This window comes from Echeneis naucrates, chromosome 6 (genome assembly GCF_900963305.1).
Source record: "Echeneis naucrates chromosome 6, fEcheNa1.1, whole genome shotgun sequence".
Taxonomy (NCBI): Eukaryota; Metazoa; Chordata; class Actinopteri; order Carangiformes; family Echeneidae; genus Echeneis; species Echeneis naucrates.
This window is the reverse complement of record NC_042516.1, coordinates 12341965-12355154: the sequence shown is the minus strand read 5'-3', so window position 1 is coordinate 12355154 and position 13190 is coordinate 12341965. Positions and strand designations below refer to the sequence as shown.

General features: G+C 41.1%; 1 protein-coding gene across 3 annotated transcripts in view; it reads right to left on the bottom strand.

Annotated features, from left to right (window-relative positions):
* The window catches only part of kif13a (kinesin family member 13A), a 33853-nt gene that overhangs the window by 4784 nt on the left and 15879 nt on the right, over nucleotides 1-13190 (bottom strand). For 2 of the 3 annotated variants that reach the window (XM_029503503.1, XM_029503501.1), the window contains 31 exons: nucleotides 12443-12530; nucleotides 11686-11820; nucleotides 11454-11566; nucleotides 11242-11353; nucleotides 10850-11062; nucleotides 10640-10750; nucleotides 10414-10548; nucleotides 9211-9341; nucleotides 8858-8944; nucleotides 8593-8768; nucleotides 7873-8092; nucleotides 6952-7114; nucleotides 6692-6835; nucleotides 6460-6609; nucleotides 6074-6238; nucleotides 5732-5905; nucleotides 5448-5599; nucleotides 5226-5358; nucleotides 4918-5064; nucleotides 4433-4465; nucleotides 3446-3545; nucleotides 3228-3354; nucleotides 3084-3139; nucleotides 2871-2995; nucleotides 1725-1901; nucleotides 1518-1610; nucleotides 1241-1393; nucleotides 779-856; nucleotides 643-693; nucleotides 411-498; nucleotides 141-292 (listed from right to left, as the gene is read on the bottom strand). In XM_029503503.1, the coding sequence (XP_029359363.1) occupies nucleotides 141-292; nucleotides 411-498; nucleotides 643-693; nucleotides 779-856; nucleotides 1241-1393; nucleotides 1518-1610; nucleotides 1725-1901; nucleotides 2871-2995; nucleotides 3084-3139; nucleotides 3228-3354; nucleotides 3446-3545; nucleotides 4433-4465; nucleotides 4918-5064; nucleotides 5226-5358; nucleotides 5448-5599; nucleotides 5732-5905; nucleotides 6074-6238; nucleotides 6460-6609; nucleotides 6692-6835; nucleotides 6952-7114; nucleotides 7873-8092; nucleotides 8593-8768; nucleotides 8858-8944; nucleotides 9211-9341; nucleotides 10414-10548; nucleotides 10640-10750; nucleotides 10850-11062; nucleotides 11242-11353; nucleotides 11454-11566; nucleotides 11686-11820; nucleotides 12443-12530 (3982 nt within the window). The remainder of the gene's footprint in view (nucleotides 1-140; nucleotides 293-410; nucleotides 499-642; nucleotides 694-778; nucleotides 857-1240; nucleotides 1394-1517; nucleotides 1611-1724; nucleotides 1902-2870; nucleotides 2996-3083; nucleotides 3140-3227; nucleotides 3355-3445; nucleotides 3546-4432; nucleotides 4466-4917; nucleotides 5065-5225; nucleotides 5359-5447; nucleotides 5600-5731; nucleotides 5906-6073; nucleotides 6239-6459; nucleotides 6610-6691; nucleotides 6836-6951; nucleotides 7115-7872; nucleotides 8093-8592; nucleotides 8769-8857; nucleotides 8945-9210; nucleotides 9342-10413; nucleotides 10549-10639; nucleotides 10751-10849; nucleotides 11063-11241; nucleotides 11354-11453; nucleotides 11567-11685; nucleotides 11821-12442; nucleotides 12531-13190) is intronic. The other variant, XM_029503504.1, reaches the window with a different exon arrangement.

Genomic DNA, 13190 nt, shown 5'->3' with positions numbered 1-13190 from the left:
TGTAAAATGTTTGTTGATGAAGCACTAGCAAAACAAGGAAGTTTGATTGAGGCAAAGTTCAAATTGAAAGAAAACAACAAGGCAAAATTAAGAAATGAATACCGCTCGAGGGAGAGTTGATCTAATTCATTCCTCTTTACCTCTTGTCCCAGCAGGGGCCGGGCCTCCAGGGCTTTCTTCACCTTGTTCTCTTCTTTCACTGGCAACAGTGATTTGAGAAACTTTGGCGGCTGAGGGGAGAGGACTTTAAAAGGACTGGAGTTGAAAAATGTGGGGCTGTCTGGAACCAAACCTGTGTAGGAACATGCTGGTATAATCCAACTGTAATTTACAACACAAACAATGTTTCTTAAAGAGAGGATGTAAGGACACTACACGGCTGCTGCATATTTGACTTTTATGTACTTTACCTTGGTTCTCCTTGCTTTTCATGGGTGTGCTGGAAAGGGAGCCCTCCTGGGGATTGCAGTTAGAGCTGTCATCTTGATCACAGTGGTCCTACACAGTAACATAGAACTCTTATTTGCATACTTGCAACTTCAATACATCAATAGAAAGTAAAGTTGCAACTTATAGATTCTTTTTATATGATCATTGGTGCCAGAAAGAATTTTTTATAAACCAGCGTCTGTTTCGATTTACCTTACAGTCTTCATCTTCACAACCAGTCAGGTCTATTTTACTACACAATGACTGAGGAGAAAGAAAAAATTTTGTCAGTCTGGTCATATTTTTAAACTTTTGTTTCCATGGGTGTAGTTAGTGATGTGTGCATTACATGCTGTACATTTGGTGTGCTGATACTCCTCCTCAGGTGTCTCCCCTTCACAGCAAGTGCTTCTTTCACTGTAACTGCCTGCAGGAAAAAAAAAAAACAGTTGCATCTTTTTACATCACCAAAGGGCTGGGCAATATGGCTTGAAAATGAAATCTCAGATTTGTTCACACCAAACTCAATTTATGATTTCAATTTACGACCGTGCATCACTGTAGAGTTCTTTGTCTCTACACTTGCACGAATCACATTGGATATAGACAAGCTCAGCCCACATTGGGACCACAAGGGGAGCATTGGCAGCAGGAATTAAAGAGAAAACAGATTTTTATTCAAAACAACCTGTCGTAAACTACAAATTTGATTTAACCACTTAAATCAATTTATCACCCAGTCCTAAATGACCATATGGATTATTTTTTTTTTGCACTAGTTGGACTAAATGATACATCATAGTACAGATACCTGACGCAGTCTCTCTAGACTTAAGATGTTCTCCACTTCCAGGACTCCCCGTGTGTATTTCTCTATGTAGGTTTCCCCATCCTGAGTCTCCTCGCTGTCACCACGAGCGGCCATGAGGGCCAAGGTTTCCCTCTCCTCTGGCTCCTCTGAGGCCTGGAAAGGAAACAGAACTTAGAAAGCGCTGAAGAAGATAAATCCAAACTGGTTATGAACAACTCATATAAAAAGCAGTTTTCGATAGAGTGGTACAATAACACTTTTCTGCAGAGAATTGTACCTTTGGTATGTTGGACACAATCTCATAAGTCAAACCACAGGAGTAAAGTGTGTTCTTTAGAGACATTCTTCTCTTGAGACTCTGTGTGAAACTCTTAATTGAAAGCAAAAGAAATAAAACAAGTTTTGAGCATTAAACATTTTGACAAGATCCAGTGAAATGCCTAATCTTCCCTCCTGGGTTAATCTCAGTCTATTCTCCATTCACCTGTTTGTTGTAGATGTTGACAGCAATCCTTTTACGGAGCACCAGCTCCATGGAGGCAGGGTGGCTGAGCTGTACCGTGGCTTTGATGATCAGGTAGATGCGTTCGTTAGGGGACGTGACCCTGTTCAAATGTACAGAGTCATGGATGGATGAGTCCCAAGAGCACACAGCAGACACCTGGTGAATTAGAGAAGGTGTGTTTCATTGGTGTAGAGAATCTGTGCCATCATGTTGTAACTGCACACAGCCTGACAAACACCTGGATCCCAGTCAGGTGAGTTGGCTGTAGGTTTGTTTTACAGCAGGCATGACACCAAAACACAGTTTAAGCGGTGATGATTACTATACGATCCGATCAGCATCAAAGCAATAGACATAAAGATTATTTTAATTTGTAAAAGCTTGCTTCATCTTGAGAGAAGGTTCAAGATACCTCTAAGCATCAAAATTGAACTAAGAAAGTGATGCTAGTAAGTTTTAAAATCAAATGATAACTTTTATTATTATCATTATTAGTTAAGTCTTTTACACATGCTCTGTTGAAAAATAAAAAATTTAAAAGACATTAAAAGACAAAACAAACATAATTACTTTTGCAAATTAAAAAAATGTCTATTTTCCAGAAAGCCAAAAGCAAATTCAATGTAGTCAGCCAAGGGGTATAAAAACAATGTCTACTTCTATGCATGATGCCATGTAATTACAAAGTATGTAATTGTTTAATTATGCACATAATTATAGGGAAAAAAGTTTCCCTAAAGGCCTCCCTTCCCATCTAATTTACTGTGGAGAAATGATTAGCAGCAATCGAAGCTGTAAAATAAACATAATTCATCAGATGGCCTTTGTTAAATTGCTGACAACAAAACATGAATTTTGTTTGGAAAGCTATAAAATACGTTAAGTTTAAATGGAGCCCTGCAGAGGACGTGGTCATGAAATAAACTGCAATATCTCTGAAACTACAACTACAAAGGCCTCAGTGGCCCACTTTAAGCAGCTTCACACAGAACCCGTGGCCCTTCCTTAGATTTTTTTTCTGCTAAGTTTAAAGAAACAGACACATGAAACATTTTTCTGATGTGTGATTTGCCAAGTTCCTTTTTCAGCCACAGGAGGGCAGAAAAGCTGCACTGTTCTGCTCACCTCCTCATCACTGTGCCTGATGATGGGCAGATAGAAGAATTGGCTCCCATGCTCCTTAGGCAGGATAGAGTTAACACCTGCAGCGTGTGGGCCAGTCAGCTGCTCATTTACTGTCAGGTTATCCGCTGGTGGAGTGAAAGAGAGGTAGTGCTTAAAATGCCAGAGAGAGAATCTGTCAAATATCAGCTGTTGTCAAGTACATGTCTGCCTCACCATTCAAATCCAGGAAGAGTACAGGAATGTGAGCTTCCATTCCTGCAGGTGGGCACCTAAAAGCCGTTGAAAATAAGGTTAATACATTTTTATTTTTCAAAACAAGGAAAGAAGAGCATATTAAGTGAATCTGACTTGTTTTACCAGTCTGCTGGAGCTCCAGGAATCCCACTACCAGCTGCTGGCACTAGCACTGCATTTCTCTCTTCTGTCAGTCCAACCCACTGCTCCACCAGCCGAGCCTCACGCTCAATGTCCTCCTCTGATTTTTCTGATTTTAAAAAGAGCAGAAGTTTTTTTTTTTTTTATAATAACAATTTGTTAAAAAGAGGTTAATCTTCAGCACAAAGTGGAGGACTGACCATGTTTGTTGATGATTTTCTTGATTTGTTCATCAAGGTACTCCCGACGTTTTATCAGGGCTTCTGACCAGCGCTCTCTAACACAGTTTAGGTCTTCTTCCTGGAAACAGGTAGCTCCAGAATCAATGTCAGTTGTTTTAGTAATGACAGGATCTGCTACAGGGGTAATACAAGGGTGGACTGGGCCAGCAGTGGTACTATATCTGATTCTTACCACCAACAGCTGATGCATGAGACAAGCTAAGGGATGCCTATTCTGATAAAACTCAGCATACCAACAGTGTAAAAATAAAGCCAGCAGGCCTGGATTTTTGGTTCAAGAAACAATCATGAACTTTTAAAAACACACCCACAAGACCTCCCTTTAACCCCTTTAAAACTTACACACTCAAACATGCATTTATCGTCTGGTGTGCAGCCAAAGAAAGCAAAAGTCCTACCTGAATACACGGCAGATCACTGTGGGAGCACCACAGGGACTATACTGCCCTCTCTTTTGTGCAAAGTAACCAACACGTCTCAGAGCCAATCACATTGTGCTTCTGACACGCACACTCAACCATGCAAAGTACTGTAAATCATGCAGCCATGCAATGCCTGTGTGATTGAGGCTTTTTATTCCTTTAGTAGTGACAAGAAACAGTAGCGTTAGTGTGTGAAACCTGAGCGGAAAGGCAAGCGAGTGGGACATGGCCCCTGGAAGAGGGACTGCTGGCTGGTAGCTCTGCCGTGGGTGCCACTGTATTTTGCACAAGGAAATGCCAAGGAATGGTTTGTGTGATTGATAACAGTCTCAGAAACAATCCACATGTTCAGCTGCTATTTAATAAAGCCATTCTTTGAACAGCAGAGGCACAGCTCTCTGCCTTCTGCCTCAAACATGCCCTCAGCGATAGGCCTAGGTGCAAACACACAGTCAATTGGATTCCTTCATTATGCAGTGTGAACTACAGGGGGAGCAGCAGCAGGAGAGGACTGAGATGTTACCTGATAACTATCCATATCCTCTTCCGCCTCTCTCTGACAGGAAAGAACATACTCAAGTCAAATAGGGAGAACCACAAAAGGCCCTGACATGACAGCTCATGACAGTAGTGAAAACCCTTCACTACTAATACTGTCTAAGAAAATCAGTGATATGGAGGAATAAAATTTATCAAACTGTTGCCTCCTATGCGTCAGGGCACAGGGGTGCTTAACAGAGATGTCAGGGCACTAATGAGTTCTGTGCATTCCTTGGTCTCCCTTTGACCGACTGCCAGCTCCCCAGATAAACCAGTCATGGCACGAAACCGGAGATAGACTAAACATACTCTGGCAGAATCAGCATAATAATGTAAATCACTGGCATGAAACCACTGTACTGTTCCCAAAACACCTCTGTACTTTAATCATCCTCATGTTTCCGTTAACACCATGGAACAAATAATGTGCACAAACAGTATGAAAATATATATGGCTGTTCTACTGACCTGGTAGCTATCGAGGGGTCTCTGTAGTTTTGTGGAGCGTGCTGACACACAGCCAATGGAGACGGACAGAACTGCCTCCGCCAGCAGCGGCAGAGTGCCTGAGTTCTGGACTGGTTTCACACACACCTGCAGCCTCCTGGAGTGACCCTGTTCAGGCAACCCCCCCAACCAATTCCACATTACTGACCCCAACACTGCACTCTCAAGCTGTTCCATGTACATGACTGATCATAATTCTGTAATAAAGTATGATCCTATCTGTGTTTGGTCAGACCCATTAGGGAAATGTATTCATATTTTTCTCTGACCTGTCGGAGTTGAAATACTCCTCCTGTGCTGATGTCTTTTCCAGAATGCAGCTCCACAGATGAGTACTCTCCCTGTTCATTCAGTTCCTGGATGGCGATCCACAACTCGATCCTGCGGGACACCTCACTCCACCTTAACAATCAACAGCCAAGGTTAGTAAGGCTTGAAATGTCAGTGTTTTTTTGAGTCTGTATGTGTAAAGGTCCGACTGAAACATGTACCTGTCTCGGAGAGTCTGGGTCTTGGCCTCTAGTGCATCTAACTCCCAGAGTGAACGTCCATTCCCTGCACAACGATGACCCCAAACTTCTATGGCCAACGCGCCATCTGATATGAACTCTAAAAACTCATCTGTCACATGCACAACATAGTCCTGCAAAAGACAAGATACGGTGTGGTGAAGCTCATTTCAAAATGAAAGTTTCTCTTTAAAATTGGTCTTGAGCTTTTCAAGAAGGCACTGACAACCTCAGCCTAAAACAATCAGTGCCATTTTTTTTTTCACCTTGCAGTGATCAAACTGGACAGTGAACTGGGAGTCTGGGCTTCGAGGAGAAGGTCTGTCTGGGCTGACCATGGGAGGAGCCACGGTGGGCTCGCCATGTTCCCAGAAGGTGTACTGACAGAAGACAAAGTTGGACAAGTTCAGTGGCAGACCTGTAGCCTCCCTGATCCGCACCTGCAGCAAGACAAACATGACAAAAAACAGAAAGGAGTCACAAAGCGTCCTGGTAGGTTGGCAACTTTTAGAAGTGAATGTCTCCCCTGAAAGAAAAAAAAGAAATTGTGATGCAATCCCAGTAGGAAATGTCTGCTTTGGTTAAGATCCATTGCCAAGTGGCTTTACCCTGCATGTAAGCCTTTTGGACATATGTACAATCTCCCCATTGGTGTCCATGACCTCGTAGCAGCTACTCTCACTGGAATTTTCGGATGAGTCATCTCCCCCAGACAGGCGCTCTGGTACAGCACCACTGATTCGCATTAGCTCAATGTGCAACCTGCCTGCGACCTGCACAAACACGCAGAAAAGAAGCGTTGTCACATTAATTTACAAAGGTCAAAAACATCCTGAAAGATGGTGGGATCTATACATTCATTTGATGTAATAATTATATAAATTAAAATGCATCTTCATTGCAATAAATTTCAAGGTGTTTTGGCCTAGAATCCTATCACGTGTACCTGGCATGCTGTCAGTGGGTACATCTGTTTATGCTGGTGTGCCCTTACCTCTCCTTGTTGGCTGATGATGGGGACAGCATATTGCAGTTTAACATCATGGAAAAGGCACTCCAGAAAAATGTTGGCCACTCCTATCAGGTTGTGGTTCTCTTGTGCTTCATAGAAGGGATCACAGTGCTTACTGTTTGCTTTGTTGTGCTGCAAAAGCAAAGGAAGAGACTCAATAAGACAATTAACATTTTACTTTCTTAGATGTCCTTTCTCTGGTCCTCTTTCTCACCATCTCCTCTGTTCCTTCCTTCCAGTCCCTGTAGTGGTCTCTCATGTCCACGAGTTTGTTCTCCAGCTTCTCTATAGTCCATACCTGGGTCCCTTTCCCCTTCCTCCGCACCTGAATGGCTGGTTCACTCACTATGGCTCCACGCTAAATAAAAAAAAGATTCCACCTTTTCAGTAGATATACACAGCCCGAAGACTTAAACAGATAAACAGAACAAGTACCAATGTGAAACCATATTCTTTTTAATTCAAAGGTCTGACCTTGCGATTGGCACTGAGGTTGGCTGCAGGAATCTGAAGGGTGACCTGATAATCAGTCAGTTTGTTCATCTCCTCTGCCAGAAAGTTGGCCTCTCGCACCAAAGTGTTGGCTTTCACAACCTGCTCTCTGAGTCGAGAAAGGCTCTGACGAAAAAGCTCATCTCTGTACCATGCACACACACAGACACCAGAACACAAATCCAGTCAGTCATGGAGATGCAGACCTGTCATTATCTTTTATGTACCATCAGCCAGAATATGACTGTCATATAAACAGGTTCACGAATCACTGAATGATGACATGAAAAATCCATGATCTCTAATTTCATTTTAGCATCTGAAATAATGCTCTCTTATTGATGTTTCTTACAAACCACAATGGCAGAGAAGAGGAAAATAGCTCTAAGTAAAGTACATGACGCTGCAAAAACAGCATCAGATGTTCTTTTGTCATATTTAAAGTTCCCTGGAAAAAACTTCTGTTTAGATGCCCACAGTAGTGTCCCACAGTGTTGGTACTGACTCACTGCGTGCCCTTCACTGCACCCTCTTCCAAAAGATAAGATTAAATAAGATGCGATTTGACTATGACTATGAGTATGACTATGACTACTGACCTACTGAATCTTTAAATCTGCATTTTAATGGTTGGTTAAAACCTCATAGCGACCTGCTTCACTGATCCTGAGAGAATGGAGCCAGTCAGACTGAGTCAAATCCATGAGAGCATAGCTTTTAACTGACTTCATGTTAAAATATTTCCGAAAACCATGGGGCAAAACCTGGCTTGTATGTGCTGAATATTGCATAGAACTATGTGTATCTAAGTTGTATATTGTTATATATTAACAGATCCTTGAATCAGGTCTCAGTATAGTGTTCAGTTTGCACATCAGTGGAATGTGTGTGTTTGGGACTAACCGTTCCTCTGTCCACAGTCGCAGTTTGCTGTGTGGTGTGTGTGTCGGGAACGTGAGGCGGTCACTGCTGCTGCGGTGGTGCTGCAGTGTTTTCTCCGGAGACAGCTGTTGCCGCAGTGACTCAAGTTCACGTTCATACATCATCCTCTGCTCCTCTAGAGCTGTCCGTTTCTCCTCCAGATATTGCTTCTCCAGCACTTGGACTACTTTCTGCATTGGGTCTGCACACATGTGAGACACCGATTCATATTATTATTGGCTGATGACACACTGATTCCCTTTGGGTTTAGTTTGTTGGTCAGACAAAACAGGAAATTCAAAGACATCTAATTCAATTGCTGCTACTTCAGTGATTTCCTAAAATATGAGATTAATTGATTATTCAAAATAATAAAGAAAGAAGAAAGGTTACATTGAAAATTATTATTAGCTGTTGAAAAACTAACAGGCTCCACCTCGCTCAAATGTTGTGGAAATAATACACAAACAAAATAATGGTAGAGCTTAAAACCATATTTATGGTTTTTTCTATCAATTGAGGGAAACTAAGTTTTGTTTTACAGTATTTCTAATCCTAAAATATTGGTTTGGTTTTGGTCTGAATAGCTGGAGCAAGCTAAAAAGGTTCTGAAACTTAAGTGGAATAGATATTGTATATAGCTGATGTCTAAAAGCCTGGAGGGTCATGTAGCTTGCAGAGAGTAGTTTATTCAAATCATACCGTTGTTCCCAAGGGTCTTCATTATGACCTCCATCTGGGCAAACTCATAACTGTAGTCCTGCTCAGAAGAGGCCTCGCTGGCTGTCTCCACATCTGCCTCGACAAAGCTCTCTCTGGGAGAGGCTCTCTCCAGCTCCTTCAAACGGTCCCGCCGCTTTCGGTTGGGTAAATTGATCCTACGACATGACACAACTTTGGATCAGTTTTTTTTTTTTTTTTTTAAATGGTTACCAAGGTTCACACATTTAAATGAAATAAATAATACCTGAAAAAGTGGTTGTTGCCCCACAAGATACGGTCTCCATGCCACAGATGCACCAAGGAGTCGATCATTGTTCCATTCACACAGGTCCTGCAAGAAAACAGAGAAATCAATGACAAAGTTATTTAAATTAAGATTTATCATCTTAACCTTTAAACATGTTAATCTAATTGAGAAATTGGAAGCCACATTTCCTCCCCTTAGTAGTGGGAGGGAGCCGTCACTGTGATATCAAAGTAGGGAGCTCAAATCATTGATTCCAGTACAGTGAGGTCATGTGAAACAGTGAGGGCCAGCCATCCATGAGAGACAACAGACAGAGATACAGCGAGATAAATAACCATACAGTTGTTCACCTGGCATTCCCTATGGGCATCAGAGTGACATCACCATCTGGGCAGAGCTCCAGGACACAGTGCTCTGGCTGGATCCCAATCCCAAAGAGCTGGATGTCCTGAGATGTGTCTGCGCCCACACGTGTGTGCTCCTACAAACAGATGGGAAGCAAATTAATGGAAAATATAATGACAGATCTGAAAGTAATTACATGGAACATCTTACTCCAACTTCGGTTATAATCAGCAAAATTCTAAATATTACTTGTAGAACAGCACGTCCAGAAAATAAAACATATTAACTTGCAGGATATCAGGAATAACACCAAAGCAAAGACAGATCTAAATGAAAAAAAAAACCTGCGTCATTTGCCTTGCTGAAGAAAAAAAAAAAAAAAAACCAAACAAACAAACAAAAACATCCTTGTACTTAGGAGGATGTCCTACCCTGCAGTGAACTAACCCAATTCACATTACCATAGTCATTCCACAGTGATACACCAGGCTGGTCTGCAGAAGCCAGACAAAAGCCTGTTGTTCTGACTGCACACGGGCTGCAATATTACTGAGTTGTAGTCTAAGTGGGTTTACCACCCACTAGTATAAAGGCAAACTCCTCAGAAATAGATTTATGAGAAATTTATAATGAGAGAAGACATATAGAATTGGAAACAAAGAGGCTTATTCGAGCAATGAGTTAATTTAATTGTTAAAAAAGCATTCATGCAATCATTGTCAGTATATCATTGCCAGCTGGTTTGCCAGTGGCGTAAATATCAACCTAGAGCATCTTTGCCCTCAGCACAGAGAAAAGTATCCAGAATACAATCAGACAATCTAATCTCTAATTTTATCCCAGTGAGTTAGTCAAGTACTGGTTGTACCCACAGTTACATGTTTCACATCTTGTTTAAATCATTAACTGTGTCTGAAATTAATAGGATGACCACAAAGGTTCCACTTTCTTTAGAAAAATGCCATTTTTTGATGAAATCTAAGTCAATGTGAATGCCAAGAATCGTTGGAAATAGTAAAGGCTGAGTCACTGTTGTGCTGTCGTTGTGTTTAAAGAGTGAAAAACACTGGTTTAAAACTGAAGCATCAAAAACAAATTTAAAAAGGGAAATGTGTACTGGCAAAATAAAGCTAAAGAGGCAGAAGCGAAACACCAGCAGTACCAGAGTTACTGTTCTTGAATCACCTTGCAGTGTAAAACTGAATTACCTTCAGGTAGTAGACTAGCAGCTCATTTAGGGCAGGATCTGCATTTAGATTGACGAGGAAACACTTGTCTTCACCCACTTTTATCCCAGATGTTTCCAGAGAGATTCCCATGCTCTCCAGCTGCTTCTGGCGTTCCTGTAAACATTGATAATAATTCAGCAATAATGTGCGCAAAAATATGTTGAATTAATATTGAGATTTTGGGTTCTTATAGATATGTGCATACAGTGGCAATCTCCTCTGTCTTTCTTAGCTTCTCTTCCCAGGTAACAGTCATCTCCTGAATGAGTTTCTCAGACTCTTGCAGTTTCTCCTTCAGTTCAGGAGCCTTCATGGACTGAAGAAAAAAAAACAACAACTGCGCATCTCAACACTGTGTGCAACATTACATGATTAATTTGAGAGCCTATATGGTCCACCCAATCCCTCCTCACACCTCAGCCTGAGAGAGCTGAACTTTGAGTTTCTCCACCTCCTCCCTGAGCTCTCTGATGATCCGAGCATTGGGGTCTTCATTCACCACGGCATGGTTAACTATTCTCTTGGCCCTGTCTGCATAGCGCAGTGTGGACAGAGTCTCCTCGTAGTTGTCAGCTGCTGGACTTACAGTTGCTATCATGGCTGTCTTGCTGTTTCCTCCAAGATTGTCCTAAAGGCAAGAAAACATATTACAAACAAGCATAGCTGCCAGATTTTTTTTACATGTATCTTACAAAGGCACAAATTTGATGTCACCTTCAGAAGGTTGGATTACAGTAGAAGCAGAACTATTATATCACATTTATAATGATGAGAAAAGAAAGGTTAGTAATAATAAATTTGTCAGACCTTCAGTAGCCAGGTGAGGACTGAGTCTCTGTAAGGCACAAACTTGGCTTTCCCCTTTCCGGCAGACTGATCAGCCAGAGCAGAAATCACACAGCCTAATGTGGTGAGAGATCTAAAACAACACAAAAATAAATGTCATCAATCAGTATCCTGTGAAAGAATTAAAAGGACTTAATACATTTATCTGGCTTTCATAGTGAAACTATACCCACTTGTTTATATTGCTGCCTTCTTTCAGTCTCTCTCCAGCAGCTCCAGTCTTGGAGACTCTCTCGCTTCCAGCCAGATCAACTAGACTCATCTTGCTCACTTTCTCCCCTGAATTCTGTTAACAATCACAACATGCCAGGCCAGTCCATTAGAGCATTAGTAAGACAAACACATATGTATTAGTTGTTATGTCCTCCAGTAACAAATCATTATGAATACAAAGGAAAGACTTACCCCAGATTGTAGATCGTAAAGTGTTTGTGTGACAATGATGCTGAAAACAGCGTGTGAACGACTGCTCTCCTCGTTCATGTTTGTGGCTGCAACTGTGCGAGATTTGTTCCCCTCTGACATTAAAACCTCAATGTCCTACAAAGATGAAGAGTGTGAGGATATAAAAAAAAAAAAAAAAAAGACAAACAACTGCAAAAAAAAAAAAAAAACCCACCCTGGTCAGTAATAGTAACATTGCAGCATGTGACATGTTTTATGAAATACTGAAAAGAAAGATGAAATTTGAACACATCTGACTAGTATAAATTGCAGATGAATCATTAAATTAAAGACTGAAGACATTAAAGTTAAGTTAAGTGGTTTTCACTTATGGCCATGTGGCATGTGATTTTAGCTGGGTCACAGAAGGAAGCAGCAATGCTTTGGGAAATCCACTGTACTAATGTCTGGCAGAGCAGAGCACAGAGGAACAGGGTGGAGCTGTTTGAATTGAATTAAGGAAGGTCCAGCCAAGGATTGGTATGTCAGCTACAAAAAACTACAAACACAGAAATATGTGTCATTACAGTTCAGTTTCTGCACTCTGGGGGATTTTAGGCTGAATCAGTATTTCAATTTTAAATCAAAACAAGTATTTCAAATGTTATGCTATAAATCTTGTCAATGTATGCGTAAAATACAAAGCAACCTCCTGATAGAGGGTGGATTTAGTTTTGCCCACACCTGTTGTGCGATAGCAGAAGGGAAAGAGACAAACCTCAAAGCTTGTTACAGCCAGTTGAGAAAGGCCATCCACATATGGACCCAGGACTTTATGCTCCCGAACTTTTAGGGACTGTCGGCTCCTTAAAATGGTGAAGGCAACACAAGGACAGAGAAAAAAGAAACAGGAAGGTACAGTTAGGATTTCCAATTAGGGACATGTATGTGCAAAGACAAAGAGTAAGGACCGATAATGTACATGCAATTTGACATTAAGTCGTTTGAGTGCTACATTTCCTCACACTAATGGCAGGTCAACAAATTCTCTAATTTATTCTCTTTTTTTAATGGACATACAAATGTATTTTCTGACTTTGGAAGTCGTTATTAGTAACAATGGTAATTCATCATGTTGACAACATAAATATCTTAAATGTATCACTTGGGTCACTCTTAAACTGCAGTACTTGTGGAAATGACTGGAATGGGCTGTTGAAATTACTTAGGTTAATAAGAATTTGTTTCTGTGTTAAGTTTCCATCTGCCAATAGTGCAGCTTGTTGATGTGCTTTGACAACAGAGGTCTATGACATACAGTAAACAGATAAGCCATACCAGACACATAGACACACACACCATTTGTTAGTAGGAATAATTTTTTGTTGGTTTCAGTCCTGCATGAAAGCGTTTCATGATCAAAAAGTTATTTATATCCTAATAAAATGCATTTGCAGTGGAAAAATGAAACTACAGGTACGTAAGCATCTCACTAGATGGTGCCTTTGAGTAGAGTGAAGCTCATC